The 25,338-nt window shown below is 42.2% G+C and overlaps 1 protein-coding gene across 1 annotated transcript in view; it reads left to right on the forward strand.

Annotated features, from left to right (window-relative positions):
• The window catches only part of TRIM44 (tripartite motif containing 44), a 95,567-nt gene extending 85,686 nt beyond the window's left edge, over nt 1–9,881 (forward strand). Inside the window, 1 exon segment of the mRNA XM_016123220.2 lies at nt 5,307–9,881. Within this exon segment, the coding sequence (XP_015978706.2) occupies nt 5,307–5,334 (28 nt within the window). The 3' untranslated portion in view covers nt 5,335–9,881.
• The last annotated feature ends 15,457 nt before the right edge of the window (nt 9,882–25,338 follow it).

Consider the following 25,338-nt stretch of genomic DNA (forward strand, 5'->3'; position numbering starts at 1 on the left):
CCTTCCATCTTTCATAGGAACAGGACACCATATACACAGCCCCTAGGGAATGCAAAGGTAGCCTCCTATAAAAATGGTGAACAAGTCTCAAGGTGCACGGAAATCAAACCCGGTAGTGTGGTTAGAGTGTGGACCTGAGGCAAAGCTGGAGACCCAAACTTGTCTTAGAGGCACCTCTGAAGGTTTGTAGAGGCAGAGGCAGCTGTGAGGGCTGAGAGACAAACCCAGTGTCTGTATTTCCTGTTCCTTCTATAGTAATCCCAGCCTTACCTGGCGTTTTTTTTTTTCATCTTAAAAAAGAACTTGCATGTGCCTTCCATCTCACTATAACAGCCCTTGCAGGTAGGACATTATTATCCCATTTTTAGGTGAAAAAATTGGGCCTTATATAATTTTAGTGGCTGTTACTTACTGGCTAGGTAACTGGAAGCCAGAAGATATAGGTACATGTCTCACCTCTTACCCAAGTTGTTTCATTTTTGAGGGTTCTGGAGTCCGCATAATCTAGATCTACCATTTTACAAGCTGTGTATCTTGAATAAGCCATGTAACTTCTCTCGGCCTCAATTTTCTTTTCTGTAAAATGGATTTGATGATACCTATCCAAAAGCTACTGTTAGGGAGTTTGACAAGTTTGTGTAACTATGAATTACTTAGCACAGTATGTGGAACACAAAGTCAGCCCTCTGTAAATAGTGGTTATTATTAAAGGAGAGAAAAGTCACAGTATAAAGTAGAATGATCTAGAGAAAGAAAAGCCCTTCTTTCTGTGTTTCCTGTGATTTGAGAAAAAAACAAGGCTAGAGTCACTTTAGACTTTTTTAAGAATCATGATGAATCGGGGAATCATGGAGCTTGTTGCTCAAACCAGAGCTTACTCTTGAGTCTGTACTAGGTATTTATCAAACAGTATTATTAATTAACCTGATGTTTGGGCCCAGCCAGAAAAAGAGGTAAAAGAACTTGGAACATCGAGGCCAGTCTTCAGATTGAATTGGGAGGAATGGGAAAGAGAAATGCACAGGAAGCAAGAGAGAAAATAGTATAAATGAGAGCTAATTAATTAGCTCAGCAAGTTTGTAAGTTGGAAAAGAACTTAACTTTTGTCTGGTTTGGAATTTTCCTAAATTTTACTTATAATGCAAGGCATCCAAATTTCCCATTTGAAGAAACTGGGTCCCAGAGTCATACAGCAAAGCCAGGACTAGAACTCTGAAGTCCTCTCATGTTTTTCTCAGTTAACCCAGGATAAACTGAGGACATTTTATTTTATCTTATATCTCAGTTCCACAAGTGGCTTCTAAATATGCAAGTTCTTATCCCCTATAGCACACTAACCCCCTCACTTTCAGCCCCAGCTATTGGGGCAGGTGACAGGGAAGACAAAAGTGGCAGCCCTGCTCTGTCTAGTAGAGGAGTATTTCTGGGTCTGGGCATTTGGCCCATTCCCTGAGCCAGGCCGATTGCATACTTACTGTAACTGGGCAGCCACAGCCTCAAATGGTGAATAGAGACTTTCTGATTAGCTCCTGTGCAATACTTGTGTGGCTTCATTCTTGGAGAATACTAAATCTTTTTGATTTCAGCTGAATCTAGCCTTCCTCCCTTGTTGATACCCCTTAATTTCTCTATGTTCCTGAGCTGAATTATCCTTTTGCAGCAATAAATAGCCAAGGACTCAGCAGATATGAGTGATGCCAAATCAAATTAAGATGTGTCATAGTCTCAGGAAAAGAAACTGTTAAACTTATAAGGTCAGAGTGCCTGTCACCTCTCTTATTAATTTCCTCTGTAGCCGCCTCCTCTGGGGATAGAAGCTGAAAAGCTGAGCTGCCTGCCTATATGGACTGGCTAAAACATCATCAGGAAGTAAAGTACTCCTTGATCATAATCACTTTACCAGAGGATGTTTAGGGGCTGGATATGACTGGGGCTTGTGGCATGCCTCTAACAGCTCCTTCAACTTCACAGACACGCAATCAAAATAAAAGAACTTCTTCATCAGGCAGTGTGCCCGCTGGCAGAGGGGACACAGCATTCTTCAGGCTAGGATCCTTAGTTTCACTGTGTCACTCTGACCCCTATCCCCAGCCCGGGCAGTGTTAAATGCCCGACCACCCTCCCAGTCAGGATTTAGGAACTCTCAGTTCCTTTAGCTAAACTTTTTCTTCTTATACTCTTAAAATATTTTTTAAAAAAATTATATGCCTCCTTGCCCATTTTTAACTTAAATCCTGAAATTATATATCAAGTTTAGAGGATGAGAAAAGGATGTGATTTCTGACAGATTATATAGTATGAATGTTTTTGCTGAAATTTTGGTACTGAAGATTTAGCTTATTAAATTTACAGACAAGATTCACTTTATAATCTAATTGACAAAGACGGTGTTTGTGGTCAAACCATTCAGTCAAATTAGTCTTGCTTTCTGTCAGATCCAAGCCTGATTTGTTTTTCAATTCAAATAAACTTATTAGTACACACCTCATGACAACCATCTCACTTCTGAATGTGAATTCTTAGTCTACAGATAGACGATGTATTATGTCCTTAAAATTACCCATTCCCAGATACCCCCTCAAGGGTATATGTTATTATGTACCACAAGGGTATATGTTACCCCAGTTTTAAAATCACTGCTCTTAGATACAACAGCACTCTCAAACTAGATCAGTCTGTAACTGAGACCAGTTAACCTAGGCATTGCTCAGTATTTGACCTCACGAGTGTTTGGCAGGGGCCGACTTTTATAGAGATCTGTTCAAGTAGAAGGGTCAGAACCAAAGAACTCAGCCTTTCTTTCTATTTAATACCGTATTCCATTATGTCTGGAGTCGTTGTCAAAAAAAAAAAAATCCCCACGCAAGTAAAGAAAGATACTATTGCTCTCCAGATGTTTGAAAGGCATTTGGGGAGAAGAACATACTTGCTCCAGAATGTAATGTTTTAGATGCCAAAGCCAGGAACATTGGAGGAAAGTTAGGTGGAAGTGGGTATTAATTCAGGACGAGAAGGAGGTAGATCAAAGTAGGATGCCTCTGTCTCTATCTCTGTCCGTGTCTCACTTACTAGGCCGTAAGTCCAGGAGTGCAACTACTGTGTCCATCTTACTCGTGCCTAGCATCATGCCTAACACTCAGTTGGCAGTCAGTAAATACTCAGCAGATGAAAGACTCAATCAGTGATATGCCAGAATCCCAAGTTCTCAGATTTTAAACTGTGAGATGAACTATATCATTCAGGCCCATGAATGGCTGTCTTTTAGGGTAATGTGAAAAGATTGTATCAGTCATAGCTTATGATCTTTTCCCCAAGACAGCTCTACAAGTCTTCTAGTAATGAACCTGGCAACTCAAAAAGAACTTAATTTACTTATAATTTTATTATATACTCAGTTGGGGAGGGGGTGTTGACCTTTGTGAATATGATGAAAATTATGGCCTCAGACAGAGGAACACCCAGACAAAATTTTGTATACATTTCCGGTAGGCTCATGAACCCTTTAAACTATGCATCTCAGGAATGCTGAAAGCGAACTGTAGCTTAAGGAAAGGGCACAGTCACCAGGCTAGACCTCTTGAATTTGAAGGAAAATTGACAAGAGAACAATAAGAGCTTGCTTTGGCTATAATACCAAGGGAGAGAATATGACGCCAGTTCCAACTGTGCCTTGATTCTGGTGAGAAACTTTCATAAAAGATCCTTTGTTCCCTTTGGGACAGATGCCACCAGACACTGCTGCTTAATGGCGATCCACTGTCCAGCCCTTCCCATCATGCTCCTTTCATTCCATGATTGGACCACAGGCAGGAAAACGGAATGCAGAGTGTTGGATAGTGATGGCTGCTGAGTTGGTTTTTTTGGCTCTTTAGAGTACACTTACCTTGATGTCAGGCTCTATGTCTTGAAATATTTTCACCCTTAGCAGAAGTACTGCAACTTAGTTGCCTAGGATATTTTCCTTTAAAGCCTTTCCCAAATGGATGTAAAAGAGCACAGCTTTTATATAGACAAAGATACTTGTGAGGAAACAAATTTCTAAGTCATAGCTGGGAGCTGGTGCACTCCAAGGCTTTCCTCTTCCTTAGTTCCTGTCTCTTCTGGAGGAAGGAGATTTTACTTGCCTTCCAAGCACCCTAGCTCGACTACTTCGGACTTGATCCAGCCAAAACTAATCCTTAAGTTTTAAGGACACAAACCTTACTATGTGACTGAGGATTTTACATCTCTGAGCTTCATTTTCTTAGTATGGAAAATGGGGATAATAAAAATAATAGTCCCTACATCCTGGAGTTGTTATGAGGAATATTAGAATGGGTGAGCAGTGTTCGGTTGCTCCTGCCCCCTTCCCTTTTCTAGCCCTGCCTTCTTGTCCCCTCCCTTTATTAACAGTGTTCTTTCCCAGTACCAAGCCAGGGAGGCTGTAACCTTGAGCATCTGAGCTCTGAGCCAGCCTCTGGGATGCTCAACTCATTATTTTGGCCACTGGAATATCACTGACATCTGGGATCCTCTGGTCAGGGCAGTAATGACTCCCTCCCTCTTCTCTTCCTGTCATTTTTATTTCTCACTCCCTTACTCCCTTTTTAAAAAGTATTTATTGAACACTGCTATGTGCCTAACACAATACTAGTGCTAGATAAACAGTAGTTAGTAAAATAGACAGTATCACTATCCTTTTATGCTCTAGTAAGGGGTAGAGGGGAGAGTAAATAGCAAACAATTTATAAGATGCGATCAGGGTAAAGAAATAAATAAGACGGAGATAGAGAGTAATCAGGGATTTCTACATAGAGTACCTTCTCTGAAGAAGTGACATTTGAACCCAGTGACTGTCCCTGTGGCATGAATTGAAACCTTGGCTTTATTCCAAGTGAGAAGTGCCATTGGGAGTACAGAATGATAGCTTCTTTTTGTCTTCCCTAACAATAGATGACTTAAGGCTTAGGGGAAGTCAAACTGCTTATTTTTACCAGCAACTTATTTTGTCAAGTAAGTTTTAAAAAATTATTACCTTACCTGCTCCTTATTGTGTATACCTTGCGTTGTGCATCTTACATGTATTATCTTACTTAGTCCCCCCAAAACCCAAGAAAGTAGATTTTATTATCATCATTATCCCTGTAGTCAAGTAAATCAGAACTTAGGCTAAGTGACTTGACCACAGCCACAGTGCCCAGCAGTGGGTGGTAGGGTTAGGACCAGAATCCAGGGATGTCTGACAACAGCCTGTGCCTTCAACCAGTAGACTAGGCTGCTCCCTTCTTATGATGTCTTAACTCACCTGGCTCTCCTTTCCTTTGTAGTGGTGCCGGTGAAGAAGAGGACACATGAAGACTTGCCATCCCCAGTGGAAAATCATTCCTTCCCCTGTGTGTATGTGACAGCGTATATATAACGGCTTCTGATTTCTGTGAAAGCTGCCCGGCAACAAATGTTCTTCCACCAGATACAACCCCAGACTCACACAGCAGGCACATATCTCTTCAGCGGATGACCAGTTTTATGCTTACTGACTGTGTGATAGGTCAAGGAAAAGTGCCCCTGTGATCAATCAACCAGGAGCAATTCAGAAGGGTCCTTCGGGTAATCCCTCAGTGGCTGCTTTGAACTCACTCAGGAAAGTCAGCCCCTATAATATCGTATACACAAATGCTATCTTTTCATTAGGAAGGATCTGGAGTAATCTTGAAGGGCAGTCAATTTTTTTTTTCCATACCTGCTAATAAAACCCCACTCTATTTATATTGAAGCATGAAATAAATGAGGGCAAAGTATGACTGAACCCACGTAAATAGTCTCTGAAAGCCCAGTTATACATTTGTGAATGTGTGTTTTCATGAAATAAGATGGATGGCTCGAAAACAGGGTTGGAGAAAGAGTTAAAATTTAGAAATATATAGAGATATTTTTAGTACGTGAGGTTATCCAGGACTTCAGATTCATAATTCAGTGCTGTGAAAATGAAAAAAATGATTGAAGAGGTAGAAAGGAAATGACCTCAAAAAAAAAAAAAAAAGGAGGACCAAAGATATCTGATTAAAAGTTGAAATCATTATTTCTGAACTCAGATTGCCTGAGTTTCCAAAATAGTCACTAAAGGATCTGATGGAACCTGAATTATTTGGGTGACTTCTGCAGGTTTTATGGATCTTGTCACATGAAAGGTGGAACGTATATTACGAAATGGGAATTTCACTGTAGGTTTTTACTGTCCTCCCATACCCCTCCCCCACCTGCCTAGTCTAACTTGGCTTAAATGCAGTGTGGGGAGAATTCTTGTCACTCTGTGGTGTGCTGAATCCGTCTCTGAGCTCCGTCTACACCCTCCTTTTACTCCAGCAGGAACCCCTCTTCCCTTGGCACTCCCCACTAACGAATCTCCAGATCATCTCCCTGCCCTGCTTTCTCCTCTTTAGTAACATGAGCAGAGACACAATCGTGGTTGGACTTCTAGCTTTTCACTTCCAAATCACGTTCCCTTACAAGCAAGTGTTTCATGCTCAAACGAGCAGTGATGTCCTAGAGAATACAAAACTGCAAGCTAAATAACCTGCATCTTCCGAAACATCAATGTTACTTAAGAAATGTTTGGAGTCAGGAGATGACCTTATTTTTAAATAAAACAAACCCAGTTATGTGATGAAATAGAATGTTCGTACTCATAAACTTAGTTAATATAAAATGGGAGACTTTGCAGGTAATTTTTATTTACAGATGGGGTATGTGCTTCCTCTCCACTGCCTTTAGTGGTATTTTGGTGTTCATTTCTGAGAAGTACAATTAACTGCATCCAAACAGCCTTGGGGTTGCTGCTGATTTGGAGTCTAGACTTCTAGTGCCTCTGAGGCAGAATCAAAGGAGCCTGGACTGGGGGAAATCTCTCTCTGCCTGCCTGTGTGTGACCCGGGTGCCTATCACAGAGCTTTAGGGCCAGCCGATGTGTGTGTGTACAAGATGGTTTTGAGGCAGAAACAATACCTACTTAACTGTAGAAACTCTATTTATATTATGTTCAAACCTGTGCATGCTATGAAATGATTGTTCCTTTATGCCAGGAAGCTACTAGGCAGGTTAGGATTATCCTAGCTCACTAAATGTGTCAGGACTTATAAATTTGAGAGGAGTTCGGATTGTTAAAAATATATATATATATTTTTTCTCTCAAACTGGTGGCTAACAAATGGCTTACGCAATTTCAGTGTTTTATCTATCTGCCCACAAAAGCTGGAGAATTTGGCATACCACTAATTACAACTCCCAGCCATATCCAACAAAACTACCCTTAAAGAAAGATAGCCTCTATTTAAAAATCAGAAGATTAAGAAGTCTTTAGGATTTGGAAGCTTGTGTTATCTTTCCCAAATAATTATTTTTAAATCTCTAAATAGTAGCCTTATCAGTGGGCAGTTCATTGGCCTCACCATACCCAATCATATATTATCACTTTAAATCAGTATTTGGGAAACCCAAGTATTTGTGCTGTGGATATTAACAGAAATATAAAAATACATGCCGACCTGTCTTAATAAATTATCATATCTCCGTAAGCCTCAAGGAAAGCGCTTTTCCTTTTTATTTAGAAAGGATTTCAGGTTTGGCTTTCGGGCTCCTGCTGTCTTCAGCACCTGATAAAACTTTAACCAGCAAAGCATTAAACAGCGCAGCAGCTTCTGCCCGGGCTCCTAAGTTCCTGCTGGCAGCATTTATCGATGTAAGAACTAGGATGCTTCCTGTGGGGGCACCGGCTCCCCCCAAAGCTGGAACATGCTGCTCAGCCTTAAGCCCCAGCAGTATGAGGCTTCCCTCCTGCCAGGTCAGTAAAAGTTAGACTGCCCAAAATTGTGTCCTGACTGGATTCAGGCTGCGGGTTTTGCAGAAATCCCTAGGGACAAGTCAGCAAAGGAGGCAGGTAGTGAATATCTTCAGAATGAACTGGGTCCTATCCCCAGTCTCTGGCTGCCTTCCCAATATTGGGTGTCTTGGGGCTGAGAGGGAGTTTGTCCTTTGATTTGTTGTCTTTAAATCTAGGGCAGTTCCAAAAAGTGCTTGGAGTCACAGCTCTGCCAGCCAGGAAGGGAAATGACCTATATTGAGGACTAACTATGAGCCAGGCCCTGTCGTACGCCCCTGTTCTCAGATAATAAAACAGATTTGGAGTGGAAGAGTCACTTCCACTGAGTTACACAGCTAGGAAATGTTAGAGCCAGATTTTGAACCCAGCTCTCCTCACCTTCGTGACCCATGCCGTAGCTAAAGTACAGAGGGAGAAGAGGCTTCAGGTTCCCCTGCTACAGTCTGACCATCCCACTTTGTGAATTCTTTTTCAAAATTTCATTTTGTTTCTGTAGCTTGGGCTCAGAAATGGTATAGACGTAGCTTTATTCTTCCACTTTAGCATATGCATTAAGTACACATTGCTAACTTAAGCCTGTCCCCAGGAGTTGCGGCCTCCCATAAATAGTTTCTAGGCCTTTAAGAGTATAGAACTTCTCAGAAATAGTAAGAGTGAAGGGTTTCTGCTCTCACTTTATTTGCTGCTGTACTGCTGCAGAAAAGGAAACCTTCATATTGTAGTAAACCCAGCCCGTTCTGTGCTCTGTGAAGATGTGGTCATTCGAAGTCCAGTGTATCTAGACTTTCTAGCTGATACCTGGTATGTACATGTGTATGTATACACACACGCGTGATATGTATGTGTGTATATACATGCACAGACTCACACACACAATTTAAGAACTAAGGGAAATTCAGAGCAGCCCCTTCATTGTCTTGCAAACCACAGCAAAAGTTTCTGCCAGCCCTGATTGTAAGTGTGACCAGATAATTTGAACTTAGGTGCTTATTTACAAGATGCTAACAAGAAGACAACTCCTTGGCAAATGTTGTCAGCTACTAAAGTATTCCACCAAGGTGACAGCCCTGAAGGAAATTTTACTTCAGCCCTACTCCAAGTTGTCTGTTGATATGGGAAATTTGGTTGCCCAGCCATTTTGATCGCCCAAGAGTCTGACCATTCCAGTCAAGTCTGATTGCACAGCTCCAGAATTCATAACTTATCATAGTGGCAGGGCCTAGGAGTCCTCTCCCCGACCTAGAAAATATTCTCCTGCTAGTACCTGAAATTCACATTCACATATGGTTGTTCAACCCATGCTTTCTGATAAAATCAGTAGCAGTGTTGCCTAGCACATCTGGAATTATCTTTTTAAAAAACAAATCTCATTATGGATGGATCCAGCCCAGCCCTAAGAGAAAGAGAAGTCCCACAGGGGAGACTGCGGATCTCACTAATTTTGCCTTCACCCAGCAGCGTTTCCGAAGCCCCACCCCAGCCCATTCTTCAGTGCCATGAAGCCCAGGCAGCTCCTGCCCTCTCGGAGGCCTGCGAGGTAGAACAGTAGCGTTTGGAACTGAGAACACACCAGAAACAGCAGAACAAGCATCACAGCAGGAAAATCAAAATAAATTAAAGACAGTTGTGAGTAAACTGGTGCAAAAAAAAAAAATGCCACGGAGCCCATGCTGGGCTTGATATGGCCTTGAGGGGACAATAGATTTGTACTTAATGGGAGTTAAACCAGACGAGTCTTTCTACAGTGACAGGCCACACTGCATGGGTGGGAAGAACCCATGAACCCATTGTTCTCTGCCTGATTTTCTGTGCACACATTCCCTCCTCAGTCATCTTCCCCTTCTACCCTTTCCATTAAACAAGGGAACACTCAATCTTTCAAGGGAACTGTGTGTTTGAGTTAATGTTTCAGTATATCATTTTCATACTGTAAATTATTTTGTAAGAGAGATTTACTGCTATCCCAGGATGTTTGGACTCAGCGCCCCTGTGCATTTGGAAATCAATAAACTATTACTGGAAATACCATTTGTCTCTCAGAGTTGGGCACAAAGGACCCTGCTAGGTGTAAATATTCATGGTTTGCATTCTCAACTGTACTAATGCTGGAGATGATGGTGTCTGGTTCTTAGGTGTGGGAGCCTCCTTTACTCCTGACTGGAGTGGCTAACAGGTCTCTGGGAAGTGGCAGAAGGACAGACCGAAAGTCATCACTGGGTAGAGCTATGTTGATACGTCTTCTCAAAATAAAATAGTCCCTGACTAAGTTAAATTTTCTGAGCGCAGTAGATTATAACCTAAAGAACACTTGGTCCTGAATGATGTTTTTCAAATAAGAAAGCTTTACAATTTGGATTAACCAGTGGGGAGATCAATTTTTCATTTTTAGCATATTTTCTAGCAGAAAACATCTTCATAGATCAAATCACAGGCCAGCAAAATCATCTTTGTGGAACCTTAGAAATACACATTCGACATAATTGTTAAAGAAATAGAATTGTGTTGTAAATGAAGCAATTCCAGTCCAGTTTGTAACATAATGACCAGAGGTTGCATTGTAAACAAGTTGTATACTCAGAGGCAAAATGTGAAAACCCAAGACAGTAGATACTGTGTAAACTAGAAAGTGCACATTAAAATTTAATTTTTAAAACTGCATCCTAAAACCCACCAGCAGGTTTGTCTGGAGGAGCAATGGTTTATGAACCCTGCTCTACATTTCCTTTGAACAAATTTGTCTCCATCAGACCCCTTTAATTAGCAGGAGAGTATGTGAACCTTGGAGAAATTGTACCGAGGTAGGGAGATGGATCAGTCACTCCAGGTCACCCAGTGAGCCATGCTGATGAATCCAGGACTGCAGACTCTCTGTCTCCTATAGCAGTCATTAGGCGCTACTTCCTCTCCCCACCGCTGCTGAGGACACTTCTGCCTGGCAGGATGGGATTGCCACGCACTGTAGCACTTGGGAGTCTGTGTTTTAATAAACCACAATGTATTTGGAGGTTTTCTCCCCTACTTCCTGGTGCCAGAATCTCAACACCACATCCCATTGTCCGAGCCCTTTCTCATTTTATTGTCTTTCCCTCTGAAAGCCACAACTCTTTATTTCGTTTCATTGATCTTTGCTTGGTCCAGCTCACAGGTGGCCCCATTTCCTTTACACTCATAAAAGGGAGAAATTGCAGCTTGTCTGGAAAATCTCCTGGCCTTAACAAGGCACCAGAGGTAGGTATACCTGGCAGAAAATCAGTCTGTCAGTTTTAATAAGAAGATGTCACAGAAAAAAAATACAAAAACAAAAGACAAGTTAATAACTGGCTTGCTGAGTGTATGTATTAAATATTAAAAGTCTCCATTATTCACTTTTGTTAACAGCTTCCATTTAGTGAACTCTTTCTCTGGGCCAGGCACTGTCCTAGTTGCTTTTCACATTATCTTACTTAATTCTCACAGCACTAATACTATCATCCCCTATTTTATTGCTCAGGAATCAGATTTAGAGCGTTAATACTCTGTCCGAGGTCACACCCTAATAAATAGGAAGCAGGGACTTAAATCCAGGTCTAACAGACCTCACAACCCCTGCTGTTAATCTCTTCTAGCTGCAGTGATGCCACGTCATATTGGTGAACAACATCACTGCCCCCATCCACAGGTATAGCATGTGTATACACAGGTATAGCATGGCCTTGGGGCAGAGGAATTTGCCCCTTTTTAGGCTTTGCTCTCTAACTGTCTGCGAAGTACAGTGTACAGTGAGGAAAGGAGGGCTAAGGGTAGCAATGAAATCCTCTCCTGACATGAAGTTACACTTTTAGGAGGGAACCGTTAGACTTGCTTTATCTTCTTTATTCCGAGGCCGTAAATAATGAAATCACCAGGGAAGGCAAAGCCAGGGTTTCTCTTGCCCTGGATTTGGAATTGCGAAAGTCAGCCAACATTGACACTGAATCTGTAATTAAACATCTTGAAGGCATCTTCAACAGCTTGACATTTGGCCAGCTTTGTATTGTTGGAAAGGGACTGCAAACACAGATCGTCTATTTTATAGTTCGTTTACTGAATTTAGCCATCTTGGTCACAGCATACCATTTACCTTAGAAAGATGGCCCACAACCCTCGTACCATTTTAAGGATTCAGTCCTTTTGCTTGGACTTGACCATTCATCAGCTTCACCCATCCTTATTTCCTGAATATGAAATCCAAACAAGTGGTTTTATAATGAGTAATTGAGACAAAACGAGAAAAATCTGAAATCTCTGCTGGGCTCATTCAAAAATGACTCAGAACTAGAAACTGAGCAAACAAAGCTGCTGACCAGTTGAAATAAATGTTACGAAGCAAACGCATGAAGGAAAGCTCACACATCTACCCATAAAGCACCCACTTAAAACCTTTTTATTTCTGCTTCACACATAATTCTAAACGTTTGATGTCTGGTTTCCAAGCCTACAGCAGATTAGATTTAAGAGTGAAAAACAGACTTCTAGAGGAAACAGGTCAAGAAGGAAAAAGACCTGACAGTAATAGGGAAGCCAAACAATTTTCAGTAGACCGAAGAGCTCAAAAAGCAATGTTTTAGGGGAGCATTTAGTGCCAAAATGGTTTCTGTACACTTCTCAATCTCTAAAAGCCTCATTGTGTCACTGGACAGTATAACTAAATAAAAATGATGACTCTTAGTTTCACATCTAAAGAAACTAAATTATACTCAGAAGGCAATAATTTGCATATCAAAGATTTTAGAAATATATCACAAGTGATAAAAACAAAACACCTTTCAGGGGTTAAAAGGAAAAAAAAAACTTTAACTATCTAGAACATTTAGCTGAACAAAACCTCCTCCTACCTGAACTTCTTTGTTTAGAGAGTTGTTTCATAGCTTTGTAAGTGACTTTCATGCTACAGTGCTTTGCATATTATGGCATGAACAATGGAAATGCCGAGTTCCCAATGTGATGAATAAAACTAATATGCAGCATGCAGGTCAAATTCTGGTACAACCAGTACTGCCACTATAAAAATCACTTAACCATCCCTGTTATCTCTAAGCTCCTGTCAACTGCCCTTTTATTTCAAGCAATCATCATTACAGCGAAAATGGAGTATAATAAAAAGAAACTGGACCCTTACCACGAGTTGCGTGTAACGCAATTTAACCCATAATAACAGTCTCACTTGTGTTTCTCCAGTTCTTTCCTGTAAGAAGAATAAACCTCATGTAGACATACTACCAGACTGGGAAGCTTGGTGTTTAGTTGTTGTTTCTAGGAGAAGAGAATTCAGAAGTGAAGGACACATGGAGTTGTGAGCAACCCCTCACTAGGGAAATTTTGGTCTCCGGGGACACTTTTGACCTTAATCCATGTTGGAGCCAAGAACCACAGAGTTGCTTCTAATAGTGATGTAATGCATATATTAAGCCCTGAAATGAAGACATGTTCATTTCCCATGGATCACTGAGCACTTTGTGGCGACCTGGCCCTGATCTGATGACCTTAAGATAAAGGAATCCAGAAGCATGTGACTGGAACTGTCCTTTCTCCCTGATGCTCTGCTTCAACACTGCATAATTGTAAAAGCATACACTACTTTCATCATATGTATAAATGATCTAAGTTAATCAACTGCACTCCATTCAATATACAGGCAAGGATTTGTTCGTGCCTATCCATCTTTTGCTAATGGTGATGATGAGTTGTGTCATTGGCTACAATATTTTATCCCACCCCCCCCCGCCACACTGCTTTTCTTTTTTTAATTTTTCTCCTTTTTCTTTCCTTCTTTTTTTCCTTTCTTTCCTCATCCCTTTCCTCTTCTCTTTCCTTCCTTCCTTCCTTCCTTCCTTCCTTCCTTCCTTCCTTCCTTCCTTCCTTCCTTCCTTCCTTCCTTCCTTTCCCTCCTTCCTTCCTTCTCTCTCTCTCTCTCCCCCACTCCTTTTTTTCCTTTCCTTTTCTTCCCCTTTCCTTCCTTCCTCTCTCCCTCTTCTTCTCTGTCTCTCTTTCTTTTTGTCTTTCTGCCTTTCTCTTTTACTTAAATATTCTTATAACCGCATTGCAACCAATATTTCGTAACACCCTTAGCAACAGAAGGAATTAAATCATAATTCACTTCTGACCGATATAACCAGCACTAAGAAAAGGAGGGTAGAGGGAGAGGGAAATCATCCACTTTTCCCAATAATAATGCCTGGATCAGATGCTTGATTTGCATCACAGCCCGAAGAACTTCGGCATTGCTTAAGAAGGCAGGCAGTATCCCTACATCCTTCAGGGTGAGATGAGTCATCTACTGAATCATGCCACTACAGAATATGTTCACCACTGCTTGCTTTCTCCCCCAAGCCAGAGTGTAGCTAAACATTTATATGTCCCAGATCAGGAGATCAGGTTAAGAAGAGCTTGAAAGCTTCTCTTGGCTCTTGAAAACATTAAGTTCAAGTGTGGTTCTCTGGCTTGAAGGTGGCCATTTGTTGCCTCACTATTTTTATTAGGACATCTGGAGTTGCAGGTGTTAACTGGAAATAACCTTCCTGTATTTGATTTCTTTCCACACACTGGGGCTTCTGGGACCTTTTGAACCCAGCTGGATGGCTATATCCTAGTATTAAATTCAGCCTATTCCAGGTGGGAAGAACCAAGATTACTCTTTGGCGTGGTGGTGGTGGTGGTGGTGGTGAGTGTCGGTGGGTGGTTGTGGGTGGAGGTGATGATAGAGAAACCACTGGTAACCACTGGGTAGTGTATCAGCACTTAAATTAACTCCTCATTTGCTAACAGGTGGGTTCTGATCTATTTTCCCCAAACTTCCTTTTTTCCTAGAAGATGCCGGCCTATCTGATTAAACAAGGGCATTCTTTCTGAGCTCATATCTAGGTCACTTATGGTCAAACTATATTTTCCTTTAATTTACTCAAAACTAGGTTCTCTGTTAAGCCCCCTTCCCCACCTCTGGCATAAGGACAAGACACGTGGAGGAAGAAGTAGGCCGCCTTAGTGTCTACTATTACATATGGTGAAGTGGTATAAAGAAGCCAAGATTTCTAGAAGTGTCTGCCCTTTGCCATTTTTGAGATGGCGGGAAAATCCATTTGGAGTGTTTATGCCCCTCTTGATAGCCAAGCCATGGGCTTTCTTTTATATTGTGCTACTGAGGTGAGTCATTGCCCTCAGAAAAGTCAATTTCATGATGACTTACTTCCTAATAATCACCGGAACAGTGTTGCATTTCTTCAGGCCTGGCACATTGTCAACTGGCAAACCTGCAGAGCAAGTAAGAGACCTGGCCCAGTTCACAAGGCAGGCAGAAGTGATCCAGAGTTCAGGCTTCCTGCTTGCCTTTGATTCTCCGACCCACTTCCTTTTCTCCTCCACCTCTGCTTCTTCCTGTCTCTCCATCTGGAAACCATGAGTCTCACGGATTCCAGGCACAAATTCTCAGATTTCAGATGTTTGGGAAATTTCTCTGCTTGGGTCATTCTTCAAGAGTAAGAGAATTCAATTTGGGAGGAAAAACAGCTGAAACCCTGCCACAAAAGAGAAAACAAATAAGGTGTGGTGTGTACTCATTCCCTCTCCAACTCAGCTCCAAACCCACACACAATGTCTGACTTCATAAAAAGTATTGAGATCCCCGCTAGGAAGGGACAGAATGGAAAGACAAAATCTCCACTCATAAAAAGCATACTCCTCTCCCTTCTGAGGTATAAACACAATTGGCATCAGATAATACAACATAATTGATTTTGTGTGAGTCACTAGGGAAGGGGAAAGGCCTCTAGAGGACAGACCTAAGAGTGATGGAATGAAGTGAAAAGTAAAATTTAGCCTAAATTGTTAGAAAGAAACTATTAACATTATGAAACACTTAACCTCAATGTTGCATCTCTAAGAAGAAGTAATGTGTGGTCTTCTATGCTCTGGCTCCTCATGCTGGGTTTTAGCAGCAGACAGACTCGGTCCAAGTGCTAGCTCGGTCCTTAACTTGGGAATTCGATGAGCAGCTGGATCTGTAGGGCATAGGACAGTGCCTGCCACATAGGGAACACTTAATGAGTGGTAGCTTATAATTACTATTTATTGTGATGACGGTCCTCATGAAAATGGAGCCCTCTTAGGGCTGTAGTAGTGGAACCTGCCCTTACGTCACCCCACGCTGGCTTCTCTGATCAGCCTCTAGATCAGAGACTGGGACTACTTCATAGCCCTCTCTACCACACTCACCTAATTACATTTTCATATCAATTATAAGTGTATCAAGTTATGTGCATTTATTTGTTCATATGGTTACTAACCCTTTGAAGGTTGTATTGCCTGTTCACTACTGCATTACCAATTCTGACAAAATTGCCTGACACGAAACGGATGTTCAAAAAATATTTGTGGACTGGCTGACTGACATCTTGATAGGATGTGTATCCAGAGTTACCCCAGATAATACATCTTGATGCAGAAAACTAGAAGACACTTTTAGCTGCCTCTCGCCCACCATGAATGTCCAAAGCAAGTGGTGCCACCAAAAGGCACCTACTCTTCCCAGGAGAAGAGGGGAGTTGGGAAACCTGTCATCCCCACTCGGCCACTAACAAGCTGTGCAACATTTGACAAATCAACTCCCTTCTCTAAATGCTCCTAAAATGAGGGATATTGTCGACTAGATGGGAAGAGCCCTCTGCCTCTCCCGGCTCTAACATCGTAAGATCTTAGCAAAGTAGGAACAGTGGGAATGCAAAAAGGCTTCCTCTAAGAACCCCAACACTTCTTCCCCTCCAGGCGTGTGCGTGTGCATGCATGAACATGTGTGTGTCTCTATGGGTGAATATACACATATACGTATGTGCACAGGTGTGTGTGTATGTTGGGGCTAGGCCAGGAGAATGGGAAACATATGAAGTCTTTATGGAGAGCATTTGCCCAAATGCTTTGGACTGAATGTTTGTGTTTCCCCCAAATTCATATGTTGAAACCCACAATGTGATGGCATTAGGAGGCGGGTTGTATGAGGGCTAATTATGTCATGGGGGTGGAGCTCTCATGATTGGATTACCGCCCTTATAAAAGGGACCCCAGAAGCTCTCTCACCCTGTTTCCGCCATGGATGCAATGAGAAGTCAGCAGTCTTTAACCCAGAAGAGGGCTCTCACCAGGACCTGACCATGATCTCAACTTTCAGCCTCAAGAACCATGAGAAATAAACTTTTATTAATAAGCCATCTAGTTTATAGTACTTTGTTACAGCAAACTAAGACACCATATGTGCATTAGCCATGAAAAACCATACTGTAGCCAAGTAAATTAGGAAGGGAAACATTGGGCTAAACAAAAAAACAGGTTTCTTTCCTGTGGGATTTCTTGGATCTTTTAATGTGTTCATGTGCATTGTGAAACTTCAAGAAGTGGGTAAGAGTTTGGTTTTCTGGTGTTCCATGTAACAAGTCTAGGAAACATGGCTTTAAAGATGAGTCCAACTGACCTCATCTAACTGGTGAAAAACCGAGGCCCAAAGAGATTAAATGGTTTGCCTAAGGTCATACGGCTGTTGGCAAACTTGAATTTGTAACCAGATTGAGCTACTGTCTCTCAGAAGAAAAAGTCTGCTTCATGACCTGAGAGCCCACATTAGAACATTCTGGGAGACACCCCAAGTTTCTTTCTTTGAGACTAAAGGGAAGCATTCTATAGACTAGAATTCTTAGTCTCGGGTACACAGACATTAGTTCAGTGCAAGTGCAAGTGTGAGTGCAAGCTTTCTCGTCAGAGGCGCCATCTGGAACGTGGGGTGCAGCTCTGACAAACTACTGTTTCTCTCTCTCTCTCTCTCAGCACTCAGTCTCTCCCTCCCACCCACCCCTTCACCTGCCCCCGGTTGTCTTTTTCAGGCTGCATTCTGGGATTACTGTTGTGGAGAGTAAGGGCACTGCCAACCTGCTTAATTAAGTCCTCGACCACAACCATACATACACCATGCACCAGGGTGAAGGAGGCCAGTAAGCCTTCTGCATTGCCAGACCTCTTCATTCCAGCTTAACAGTTTACATTATTTTCTAGACTAGGAAACTGAGCCAAAAGGTCATTAAAAATGGGAGTTCGTGCCTGGCCTCTGACAGAGTTGAACGTGGACCATTCTCAAATGACTTCCCTGGCACCTTAGACGTGAGCCTTCAGGTGCACTCATGGGGCATCAGTGTGCCAGGCAGCAGCACAGGGGTGGGAGGTGCCAGGGACAGTGAGTGTGTGTGTGCAACACCAGAGGGAACTGTGGCACACCGAGAATGATAATGACCTGGCAGCCCTCCAAACGACTGTTCTTTAAATATTAGGTCAACGTTTGTTTAGAGGATAGGATGGCATGCACCTTTCTGTGAGTGTGGTATGCGGGGGGAGGGCCTTGGAGGCTGTGCCCCAAGCTGCATACCACGCTCATAGACACAAAAGCTCTGACCCCTTTTTAGAAAGGACCATTTAGTGACCATCTGTTGTTATTCCAGCTTACCCTTTTGGGGCGTATCACCCCGCCCACTTCCAAATGGCTTTCGACATATTTCTTCCAACTCCTACACAATTATCTCCCTGAAAGGAGTTCTTGGAATCACAATTTTCCCCCTCATTACAATTTGAGTGATGTTTTTACACCCGTCCCCTCAAAAGGCTGATCATGTGTCATGGGTTGTGTGTATGTGTGTGTATCATCGGGCTGGTAATTTAGCGATGACCCTGTTCCTTATATAGAAAGTGTGTGCGATACCCTCCATGTGGTTGCGGGGCTGCGTCTTATAGAGTTCATGACCTGCAAGTAAAGAAGAGATGCAGAGGGGTGTTTTTTTAGGAGATTACTAGATCCCCTGGAATGCAGCAAGAGCATTTAGTGATGGTGAGGAATGAATATCCCTACTTGCCGGAACAGCTGTCTTTCCTCTGCCTCCTACTATTTCCCATCCCCTTTCCTCAGCTGCCTCTGACCCGTTATCTCACAGGGATAAAGACACATCATCCAGAGGAGCTCATGGACACAAACATACCTGGAAAAAGCTGTCACCCGAGTGGTCCCCAGCTCTCACTATGATGTTTCACACAAACCAAGGGAGTCTGTTTCTAGGAATACACCACACCTATGGTTTTACCTGTCACTTCATTTCATGTGCTCTTAGCCTGGCACAACGGAACATGAAGACGGCCAGTTAACTGGGGGAAAATAATCACTTCAACCAGCTGTTTGGCAGAGGTTAAATAAAACAACTTGATTGAGTGATGCATTTAAAAAAGAGGTTTCATAGGCACAGCTGTACTTAAATACTCTTGTGGCCTTGAGCTTATGGTTCTTGTGTCAATACCAAACTCAAAGATTTGTTAATGAAGCCTCAAGATGGTGACATGTCCAACAATGAGCTTCCGACTGATTTCCTTTCCTTGGAATTTGTGGTCAAGTTCACCACACCCAAGCTCTCTCTTCCTGAAATAGAGGTAGATTCCCTTTCGAGTGAAGTAATGTATGTGAATGCCTGGATCTGACACTCAAGTCACTTTAAACAAGTAACTTACATGCCCAGTGTTTCTATTTCTTCATCTCTAAAGTGGGGATAATAATAGAACCTACTAAGTTCATGAGATGATCAAATGAGATACTGCATGAAAAGTGCTTAACATAGTACCTGGCATGTGGTAAGCTCTCAAGAAGTAAAATCGTTTTGATCAATATTTGCATTATTATTATTAATTGAAGTATTAAAAAAAGGTTTTTGAAAGGAAATTTGGTAGTATGCAATCCTATTTCTAGAGCTTTCTAACTGAAAGAACTATGACACATATACAAAGCTTTTTGCATGAGAATGTTCATGTAGCGTTGTTTTTATGGCAAAAATGTGGTGATGACTTGAGTATCCATCAACAGGAGACTAACAAAGTATCTTAGAGTCCATCCATATAAATGAACACTACACAGAAAATCAGGGTGTTTTTCTCACTCCCTGCTCAGTGCAGCCAACAATACTTTGAAAATCACCAAAGCCTCCATGTTTAGATTGGTAATCACAGCTTTCCTTCCTGCAATCACAGAACATTCTCTGGGATGCTAATAAGATGATTTTGTTTTACTGGGAAGAGTGGATTCGCATCACTCAAGCCAAACTGAAGAGAGACACGAGCTCTGAAGAGGAAAGGATCAAGGGGCTTGGCTGAAAGATGACATGGTTCCCAGTACAACCCCAACTTCTTCCTGTGACTTTCTAGTCACAAGGCCCCTACAGTGAACCAAAGAGTTAAGGCTCTGACTTTTGGCCCTTGGAAATCCTCCTTGGAGCCTTCTATGTAAGAGGAAGAAGAAAAGTTTGTCTGCTAGGCCATGTTAAAGCAGAGAAAGCGGAATGATTTTCCCCATCCCTTGTGGTCTGCTCCCTGGGGTTAACCAGTTCATTGTAACCAAACATACTAGGTTAGGGGTTGAGCCAGGCACCTCAGCCACTTCGCTATTCTCTAACTGCTGCTCCTCCAAAATATAGTCCTCATTTCTGCTGTGTCTGATTTCTACCAGCCAAGAACACTAATTGAGATCCTCTTCCTCAAAGCAAAAGCTATATGTCTTCATCTGAGGTTCTTGTTTTGTTTGAGTTTCTTCTCTCTATCCCTTGGCTTCTCTCTCTGTGTTTTTTTTTTTCTATAGACCCCATTTTCCTTGGAGAGGCAGGCCCATTTTATTTCAGCTTCATGAAAGAAGAGGCAAGAGCACAGATTACAAGAAGGAAAAACAATTATAATGCTGAGCACTTCTTATACCTGCAAACTCCACCTTCTAGTATAGTGGCCTCATTACATATATCCTTGAGGACTCCATTTCGACCTTGACCCTTCGGAATCCTTGCTTTTGAGAGGCAGAATGCAACAGCTGCGGAGAAAGCCTCTCTCTGCTCCCGAAGAGGTTAGAGTGTGTAACCGACAATGAGGTTGAGAGCATATTGACAAACAAGGGCTGCACTACATGCTGTCAGCAACGAAGAGCAAGCTGGTGAGACAGGACAATGCAAGCCCCAACTGCCCTGAAGGGAGATTATGATCCCCGGTTGCCCCTCAAAAGCATCTGACCTTTCTTCTTGCTCTCATTTTGGCACATGTTTTGATGAACATTGACTAGACATAAAGTAAGGAAAGACCAAATCCTTGGCATCTCTGCTCTCTTGCCCCTGGAGACAATTTCCTTGTTAATAGGAAATGGAATATGCTTTCCCATGTAGTGCCAGACTAGGCCAGCAGGGGTCTGACATTAGTTGCTTTTAATCCACAAGGACTGTTTCCAGGTGATGGCTGTGTGAATGGACTTAAAATGAGGAGCTAACAGCCATGGTTTGACACAGCAGAACTCTTAGGTATAAATTGTGCATCTATTTCTGTAGTAAGACTCTAAACAGCTCAGCCCGCAGGGCATTGATTTTCCTTACCCGCAATGAAGTGCTTGGTTTAATCTAGTTTTCATGTTTATCCAGAAAATACATTCTTAAAGGGAGCTACCTTAATCTAAGGGCTTGGATCATCCAGATTTCTGTCTGAAGCAATTCTCCAGTTGCTGTTTGGTCCCTAAAGAAGATGCCATGAAATCCGAAGGTGATGTTAATCAAAAAGACAGTGTTTTAAAAAGCTAATTAAATAGTGTCTATATGTCTCTGACCTATAGGCACTATTGTAAAGAAAAGCATGAGTTTAGTATTTCTGGGTCACTTTTAAAGTTGATATTTCAAACAACAAGTCTTTATATTTTCCCTGAATATATTTTTGCTGTGGATGATTATTAGTTACAATAATTATTAAATACTTAAAGAAAATGTCATGATTTCCAGTTTTCAATGCCATTTCAGGTACTAACTCATCCGGTCCTTTATTACAAGAAAGAAATTATTAGTCTCATTTTATAGACAATGAAATTGAGGCTCAGGAAGGTGAAGAGAGTTAGGTACCTGAGATCACACAACTTGTAGCGGCAGAGCAACCCTATTAAAGAACTGTACTTTTTTCAGCAATTAACCTAATTTTACTTGCTAGTATCTATATCATTTTGCTATGCTAAAAAGTAGTAATACTGTAATTTTCTTAAATTATGGAATGTATGTTTTTCATTAAGTTGTACATTCCTTCCCTTCACAAAGCCATAGTCTATGTTCTGCTCTTTGACAAAATGGCAGGAAGTGTCAAGAATCCAATCTCCCAGGATTCACAAGTTCTCTCAGTTTTCAACAGGACACACCTCTGCCAGACAGAAGACTAAAATATTTTTTCACCATCAGCAACCCAAAGAGCTAGGTTCTATTACTTTTCCAGATGAGGAAACAGAGAGGCCAGGTTGTCCACATTTTCACAACTAAGATGTGTCTCCAGGTAGCCCAGCCCTCACCAAGTTCAGGTTCGCAATCACTATGAGCACCAACTGAAAAAACAAAAAACAAAAAACAAAAAACAACAAGATGGCACAAAGAGATAACAGGGAGGACCCTATAACATCTCCACAGGAAGCTGGCGTGGTTGTGAGGGCTGAGCCAAGAGGGATATGTTGTTATACCTTGGAGGAGAAGATAGAAATGTTAACAGATTTTTTTTTTTAAGTCATCCCAGAAATGCTTCACTGAAAAGATGATCTCTGAGAGAAAAAAGTCATGAAATATGGATTTAAAAGAACCTTACAGACGAGTTATGATTTTGCTATCAACCGTTCTGAACTGATCAGGTTCTCAGAATCTCACTTTATTTTCTCCCTTCATTTTTATTTAGAGGTTTAACGACCTCAGAAACAATTGAGCCAGTTATCTGTGGCCTGCACAGCCTGAGAACCTACTTTGTGTGCGAGCATTTTGCAAACTGTCTCTGAACCATTACTACAGATGGTCTAACCCACATCTGCTCCATCTGATTGGCCCCGCCTCCCAGTTACACAGGGAGGCCTGATTGATCTACAAGAGGTCCCGCCCGCTCTGTCAGGGAGAGGTACTGAATGAGCTTGTGACCTGCTGGGGCTTCTAGGAGATTTCCTCACGTTTGCAAGAAAGCCATGAGAAGGCGAGAAGGCCGCGTCTCTCTTCTTTTCCCTGAACAGTGTCTGGCTACAACCCAGGCTCTTGAGGAGGAAGTCAACCTGGAAGTTATGGAACAGAAGGTAAGGCACCTTGAGGGGGGACTCGCTATGACTTACACCCAAAGTACTCTAAGTAAGATTCAACTCTCACGGCAGCCAGGATAGGGAAGCCTTTATGCAAATGAAGAAACCGAGCCGAGGAGGGTACAGAGAGGTGCTTTACAATGAGTCAGTGGACAGAGCTGGAGTTCAACCCAACCCAGACTCGTCTGCCTCCAAAACCTGGGTCACCTTTCATTCCATCGGTCTGTTACTTGTCCAGAAGGGTAAGAAGTTAGAGCAGAACCCTTCTAGGCTGGTCAAATCAAGAGTCTTACCCACCGGAGGCATATCCCTCCCTTCTTTTCCCCACGGTTATCCAGGCAATTTCCTCTGCTCGAAATGCCCTTGGCCCTCCTCTCCCACCAAGTAAATTCTTTCCATCCTCCAAAAGCCCACATCTATTTTGAATTCCTGTTCTGTCCTTAAAACGCACTACATCTCCTCCAGCCCATACCAAGCACAACCCCTCCCAACCCCCTGAACTTCTGCCCTTGTCATCCGTGCCCTAGGTTTGGAGATGCCCCAGGTTTGATTTATTAACATTTAACTCTTGTTGACCATCAGGTCTTCCTGGGACCTACTTCTGGCTTATCTATATATACAGTTCTGTATCTTCGGGAGTGAGGTGTGACCTCAGGGGGTACTTCTTCCCTGCTGGAAGCTGCATTCTGTTTCTTTGTTCCCCCCTGTGCTTTGTGAACCAAGCTAGGCGGCTTCCCTGTCCCAAGTATACTAATTTTCCATCCTCTAGATCTTTGCTGCAGTCACTCCCCCTGCCTGGAATGCTTTCTCTTTCTTCGTTTCTACCTAGTAGTGTATTAATTTTTGTATTTTGTCTCTTTTAATGAACTGGGGACTCCACTGGGGACTCCAGAGAGAGATCCTAGTCGGTCTCACCTTTATATCCTCACATCACCTAGCGCAGGGCTTGGGCCATAGGAGCCATTCAGTAAATGTTTGTGAAATGAATAAATGAATGACTTTCGATCAGATATAAGAATGTAGCTATAGGTATTTTCAGGACCTAGGAAAAATCTCTTCTTTGGAATGTATCTCTCAAGGGGATAGTATTTTAGTCAGTGGAGGTCTCCTAAGTTTTAAAGCTATTTAAATGACTATCAGTCTCTCTCATGTATTTTAAATAACACTGTAATTTTGGTGCTTGCCCATAGGCAGTGTTGCGAAGCCTAACTTTTTTTTTTTTTTTTTCAGTCAGTAACACTGGTAAATAAGACCCAGTCGTGTACACATATGTAGTAACACCCTTCCACTGTACATCAAAAAGCTCAAACAAGGCTCACACAGCCTCCCACTTCTGGTATTTTCTAGATTAAATTCAACCAAAGACTGTCTAGGTTTGTTGATGGTTAGTTGAAATCCACAGACATCTTTGAAACCTTATTGCACTTAACAATTTTGACCTCTCCTGACCAGGTGTTAATTAGTAGGAAATTTGGCTCACTTTCTCTGCCTTAACCCCAGCCAACCAATAGTGGAAAACAGAATACTCAAAAGAAATAGAAAGATTGAAGAAAGCTCCCACCCACCTACTGCCTTCCTCTGCCAGCTCCTGAATTATAATAATAACATGAAATGATTTGATGTTTTTAAAAAGTACTCCTGGAGACACAATGTTGCCTAATAGTTAAAAGTACCAGCACTGGAAGCAAGCAGACCTGAGTTCAAAGTGCAGACTCGGCACTTTCCACTTGGGGTGCTGTTATGGTCTGAATGTTTGTGTGCCCACCCCCAATTCTTATGTTTAAATCCTAACCCCCAAAGGTGATAGTATTAGTAACTGAGGCCTTTGGGAAGTGATTTGGTCATGAGGGTGGAACACTTATGAATGGAATTAGGACTCTTGTAAAAGAGATCCCCTTCAGGCATATTCAGATCTGCCAGAGAAGTCTGCAACCCAGAAGAGGGCCCGCATGCAACCATGCCGGCGCCCCGATCTCAGACGTCCAGCCCCAGAACTGTGAGCAGTAAATTTCTGCAGTGTGTAAACTTCTCACTCTGTTATAGCCAACTGAAGGGACTAAGGTGGACATTGAGCAGATTCTAGAGCCTTTCAAAGCTCTGGTTTCCTCACCTGTGAAAAACTACCCCACAAGAGTTTAGAATGAAGTTAAAAATGTAAAGATGCTTCATAAACAGTAGCTCTTAGAATCTGCGCCGGCTCTGGCCCTCTTCCCACTGGAATCTCATCCAGCAAACAAGGTGGATGTGGAGCCACCCTCTCTACTCTCTCTTGCCTGACTCCAAAGAGAGAGAGAACTTGTTTCTATATTCAAGTCTCATTTTCTTTTTCCTCCAGGTTTTCTCTGCC

Source organism: Rousettus aegyptiacus, unplaced genomic scaffold (genome assembly GCF_014176215.1).
Source record: "Rousettus aegyptiacus isolate mRouAeg1 unplaced genomic scaffold, mRouAeg1.p scaffold_m13_p_5, whole genome shotgun sequence".
Lineage (NCBI taxonomy): Eukaryota > Metazoa > Chordata > Mammalia > Chiroptera > Pteropodidae > Rousettus > Rousettus aegyptiacus.